This window comes from Dermacentor variabilis, chromosome 5 (assembly GCF_050947875.1).
Source record: "Dermacentor variabilis isolate Ectoservices chromosome 5, ASM5094787v1, whole genome shotgun sequence".
Taxonomy (NCBI): Eukaryota; Metazoa; Arthropoda; class Arachnida; order Ixodida; family Ixodidae; genus Dermacentor; species Dermacentor variabilis.
The window spans coordinates 69876468-69882467 of NC_134572.1; the positions used below are offsets into that span (position 1 = coordinate 69876468).

Consider the following 6000-nt stretch of genomic DNA (forward strand, 5'->3'; position numbering starts at 1 on the left):
GTCGGGCCTATAAGCCCGCTTGTGTCCTGGAATATCTGCATGGCTATGTATCCTGTAATTTAATTTCTGGTCATGTGCTTACAAGTCGCGTGTCAATCTCCTGATTTTCCTGACAATATTGTGTGATGTGCAGCCCCAGACAGCATCTGGTGAATCCATGCAGGGTGTTGTGCAGGGTGTAATGTGCACTACAAGTGCTGCTTTGATTGCTTTCAGTTCAGCTTTTCTAGGTGTAAGGTGACCTGGAATGGTACTCACTTATATGGGGTTTAGTTTTATGTAGTGTCATACTACTGTTACACTGCTATTGCCACATCAGTGTACTACGTGTGCCTGATGTTTGCTTGCATATTCACGATTAGCAACCTCCTCTGTGTGCTTGGCAGTAGCATAGTCTTCTGGCCTAATTGTTTGCCCCTATATTTCAGGGTATGGGCCGGTTGTGCTTCAAGTTCAGGTGCTCCCGAGGCTGTTTCTGAAGGGAGTAGTCGTCCTTGCATCTGATATGCTAGCTGGCATAGTATCTTGGGACCAGGTTCTGAGCTCTTGAGGCAAAGAATCTGTGCTGCAGGCTGCAACTCTACTCTGTCTAGGTGCTTGTTCGTTTGCTCTTTCTCATAGAGGTCTTCAAGCATGGTAAAGTCTGAAATACCTGTTGTTACCCGATGCCTGTATTCGATGAGTTGTCTCTTTTGTGTGCTGCTGGTAATTCATACCGTACCATACCTTGGGCACAAATATAGTATCCACTCGCCCACCCCTCATGATTTCAAGATTATTCTTTTCACGAGGTGTAGAATTTGCGTCCAGGCATGGCATAATTGTTTCACCCACGTGCTGGCTCTGCTGTCATGGTCTTACACATAGCTGATGATTCGTGGATGTTGACTTGCAGGTATGTTTCTCCAGCTATTGGGAGCACAATGTGCAATCTGGAGTAGTTCTTGATTCTAGTCTTTTTTCTGACGTCGATGTAAGTCGACTTATCAGAAAGCGAGAGGCCAGACTGGCCAAGAAAGTCTGCAGTGTTGTCGAGGGCTTGTTGCATCATTCTTGATTTCTGTATAAGATAGCTTTCCCATAGACTGTAATACACCATAGGCTGTAGTGTTTCTTGTAGTATGCCTGTGTTGTTGGTGTGGGTGGGCCAAATGTACTTCCAACTCTCACCTGGAATTTTCTGGTTTTCAGAAAGTTACTGTTTAAGTGCTCTACCAGAAATGTTTTTGCTCATCGTTCCTCTTAGAGTAGCATGAGGTAGTGCTGTTAAAAGCATCTTCACTCTCTTCGTTCTTTCATAAGTGGTATTACACAAGGTCCTGCAATAAAGTTTTTGCTGCTTATGGCCCACTCATATCTGCCAGAAGGGGGGCAACTCTTGAAAAAGGTTTTCTTTGTGCTATGTGTGCGACATAGTATGAGCATTCATGTCTTGACATTTATACATCTGTAGAACCGGCTTCCTGACAGAGTGCTTGCTATACCTGATTATGCTTATTTGTGCAGTGCTGTTGAACAATACATATTGATGCAATGAATATTTACTCACTCGAATTATCACGAAAGATGGTTGTTTTACAATTCTGCCCTTTGATTTCTATTGCTGTTAGATTTTGCATAAGCATGTCCCCCTCTGAAATAGTGTGTTGAAGTTTAAGGGCTCAATAAAACGTGATGAACTAAACCTAAGTGCAAGAGCTTTTTTTTTACCTATGACTCCCATCGAAATGCGACTTCCATGACTGGCAAATCAACCCCTCACCTTGTGTTAGCAGCAAAATGCTATAGCCACAGTGGCAGGTGAATAAATTGAAGTACAATATTTTTGTCTATATATTTTTTCTTGCCTGTATGTAAGTAAAATTTGGAATAAGTTTGTCATTGCAAAACAGCCGAGTTTGTGGTCCTTTATTGAATAAACCACATATTGTGTATAGTTGAAATGCAGAAATTTGTTCTAAAATCCTAAGGTGATATGTTCTTGCAAGTAGCATGGTATTTCATTACTTATAAAGAGTAATCACAGCAGATATCGTTATATGGGTTCACACACTAATATATGTGATCACGAACTTATTAGAAACAAGTAAGGCATGAATGTGTTTGCACACTTGATCAGCTGTGAACGTGCAAGAACTGCTTGTACTGGCTGACTTCACTGCACGGTTTTGATTTACTTTTCTTCAGCGTGTCGTTTTATACTGTTTTATCCCCACAAGAACAGGCCGCTTGCCTGCTTTTCGCATTGTTGCACAAGTTTTACATGACGGTGCAGGAGGGTACGTTGTCACGGTGCCACTATAGCAAGCAAGTAATTTACTTAATCTACTAGCTGTAGAGTTAATTACCTTTCAAAACAAGTGTCAATACAGATGCAGTAAGGATACAAACTCCGCAATATAGTCAATGTTTATTGGTTTTTGTGCAAAAAAAAGTTATCCAGAGAAGAGGTGCAACTTAACGTGCATGTAATATTTTATTCAAGCCACGGATTTAATGCTATCGTAGCAAATTCATTACGACAGCCTACACTTTTGCTCTGTCAAATTTATTAATAAATAAGCTTTCAAGATGCATCGGGAAATTCATGCTTTAAAACCGACAAGAAAATGCAACTGAACAGTACCGCGTTCAGCACAACGTTGAAACTTCGGGTACTTTGCTGTCTTGTCATTTGCCCTTACCGAGGTTGAAATAATTCAAGCTGCTCCGTAAGCGCGATTTTTGCATGCTACTGAACAAAAGAAAATTGCGACGACCTCGTCCTCTGGTGGGGATCGAACAACTCCCAGTACTGACAACTCGCAAAGGTGTACGACGCAAACGTGAAAATGCACTTCATTTGCTGCGTAGCGTGTCAACAAACGCATAGAAACGGGAGAATGGAATCTGCAGGACAAGTTCTTTTTATTCTTCCTTCCCCTACGTACCGAATACGGCAATCCACGTCTCCGCGCATTGCACTTGTTGTGCGAGACGCCATTTTCCAAAACGAACCGGCGAAATAGCTCCGCGATAGCTCTCCGCGCAATTTAGACGGAAAATCGCAGCGATCGCTGCGACGGCGCGACTGTGTTGGTCGCAGCCGAAAATTGGCGGGTCGGCACTGCGACTGCGATTTTCATCGCAAACGACGGAAATCGCACTTCCGGTGCGACGAAAATCGCATCATGTGAAACAGGCTTTATGCGTATATACGTGCTGAATGATTTGAAATATTATTAGAAGTCCCGGAAATTCTCTGCAAAGTTCTGAAAGCGCTGTGAATAAGCCACGTTATTCATAAATAAACAGCTGCCAAAAGCAATAAAAGCACTTAGGCAATTATTTGTCTACATAACAGCGAAACAAGAAAGGATTTTTCCTTTTTTTTAAGAAGTACGAACATTTCTAAAGTTGCATGCATTTACATAACACCGAAGCCAGCTAGCTGTGAAGAAACAGCTAAGCAAAAAGTCACTGCCAAGCCGTTATACAGCTCTATACTGTCACCCACCCAAGAACATGATGCCACGTTACAAGAATTTCAATTACACAGCAGTCGATTATATCAAACTGTCTGTTTCAGACAAATATATTTTCTGATTTTCTCAAACTATCAAGCTCCTTCAAGCTCTGACAGTTTCTGCATATGCGTGTGTCAGCGCACGCCTACAGTCGTACCTCTACAATACAGCAGTCACTGCACCGGTAGTTTGGCTCTTTGTGTTAGATAACCTTTATGGTACCTTTTACCATAATGCGAGTCTCTAAGCGTATAGTTCCACACGGCAGCAGGTGTACGATACGAGTGAGCGTAGACCATCATCATGACTATTCATGTGTAGTCGCTACTAGTCCTAAAAGCAATTGTAGGCGATCGGCCAGGTAGATGGTTTCAACAATGGTGGTATCTAAAGGTCACCAGGGCACAAACCAATAAATGTACCTTATGTGCACATGCGAAACAAATGAAAGAACCTCAGAAGTTAGAACTACGTAGTTACAAAAAGCATGAAGATGTGATGTTAAAGTACAAGCGCAACAACGATCTCTAGGAGCTCGTATCCACGAAAAAAAAAAAAAGCCGTATTACTTATTTTGAAATGTTTTGCAATAAGTAACATCGTACATCATTGATCAAAGAATATGAAATACTGCACGACGAAATATAAAATATGGGAGTACAATACGAAACATTGAGACACGCCATCTAAAACGATGGTGAATTGCATTACGACTAAGTCTGCAGTATTATATCAGAGCGTAGTGCGTATTTTGATATTCCGTCGCCGTTTGGAAATCGCTCCTCTGAAAAGGCGTTGCGAATGGCAAGGGCTCACCGCGATAAACAGCTGCAGCGTAGCAAAACGCAGTTACCTACCATATACAACGTATATGCCCGAAAAAAAACAAAAAAAAACAGGCACTCAGTTCACGGAGAACGCGAACGACGTATTTGTTCATCCATTAGTAAAGCATATGTACGAAAAAATATACAGCCTTGTGTTGAGCACCTGTGGAGGCTGATATCTTCTTGAAGTTGAACAATATTGCGATGTTTTTCGCTGTCTCGATGATTTCGTGCTTGTGAACGAATATCCGCAGATATTCGTGGCGGCATGCGCGAGACAACACGTAACGTTTGCTAAAGAGACAAGGTGACCTTTACAGTCACGTTTCGCTGCTTTAGGACTAAACACGTCACGTACAGAGTGTTCTGTAACCGCCAGTATATTTAGGCAAGTTCTCAAAATAAAAGCGGTCGCCCGTTAGCCCCAGCGGAGGAATTAACATTCGTTGCGTTGCGAACAACGGATACAAAATTGGATCATACACTTTTTTCTTGCTTTGAAATTTGAGGTTACATTACTGGTACTGTTGCGAGTAAATTGTCAATTCTGAAAGTGACTTCAGTTACCGTACTGATATAGAGCACCTTTGCAAACCAAACTAGTGACTGTGGCCAATGAGCTCTTGAACATGCGACCGGCGGCGAAGCTCGTTCACATCGGCATGTCGGCATGTTCTGCGCACTGAAGTAACCACGCAAAAAAGTTCGTTGCATTGCTTCGAGCTATTTCGAAGTGAATACACGTTACCTTGCTGGCACATGCCGCTGAGAAAAAGCAGAACCACCGCACTACCAGAGTCCTTTCGTGGATAGGAGACCAGGTTGCCCTTTAACTCGGAAATACTTTTTTTCACAACAGCAAAAACACTGATTGGCACGAGGAAGTCGCCTGCGGTGGTTAAAAAGAAGCCATCAGATACAAATTCGTGCGTTTCCTCACTTTCCTCGACTCGAACTAACAGGGTGCCGCGAATGCTACCGCCATCTGCCGATAGCTAACCCAGTGCTGGTTTGGCGCGAAAAGAACTTTTCGCGCGCTTTTGTAAGATTTCTTTTTTTGCGTCGTTTTCACCGCGCATGCTTGGATCTCCGTGGGGAACACATAATTCAGCATTACGTCATGATGTTCGATTTTTACCCCATTCGTTTCGTACGGAGATACCTGCTACGAAAAAGTGATCAAGGAAAAACTTGAGATATCGGTCGTAGGCCAATCATTTTTCGACGAAGCACCGGTCAAAAAACCTGGGAAAAAACTTGAGACTGCTAACTAGGTGCTACACACTGCAAGAACCAAGCGCAGAAGTTATACAGGCGCCGAAATCAAATGAGAAAAAGGTGGAGAAACGCCTTCCGAAAAAGAGGCTTCGCGAACGTGGTTCGCGTCGCTGTGGAGAGATGGCAGCAGCGCGGCGGGCTCCTGGCGCGGGATGCGACGTGTTCTGCGAGATTCGAAAATTGAAGCCGTTTCGCGCTCGTTTCTTCGGTTGCATTCAACGTAGTGTTATGACGTGACGAAGATATAAAAACACACGGTGCTATACGCTTCTACTTGTACACAATGTAACCCATATTGCATATTTAACGCATGACTATACGGATGCATTCCTATTTCTTCCATTTTAACTGTCTCGTGTTCCTCTTCTGGAAACAAATAAATAAATAAA

General features: G+C 42.8%; 1 protein-coding gene across 4 annotated transcripts in view; it reads right to left on the bottom strand.

Annotated features, from left to right (window-relative positions):
* LOC142582760 (uncharacterized) overlaps nt 1-5301 on the bottom strand; it is a 297319-nt gene extending 292018 nt beyond the window's left edge. For 2 of the 4 annotated variants that reach the window (XM_075692783.1, XM_075692784.1), the window contains exon 1: nt 5082-5301. Coding sequence is in view for 1 of the 4 variants with exons in the window: in XM_075692784.1 (XP_075548899.1) it covers nt 5082-5094 (13 nt within the window). In the remaining 3 variants the exon portion in view is untranslated. The remainder of the gene's footprint in view (nt 1-5081) is intronic. The other 2 variants (XM_075692782.1, XM_075692785.1) reach the window with 2 other exon arrangements.
* Between the last annotated feature and the right edge of the window lie 699 nt (nt 5302-6000).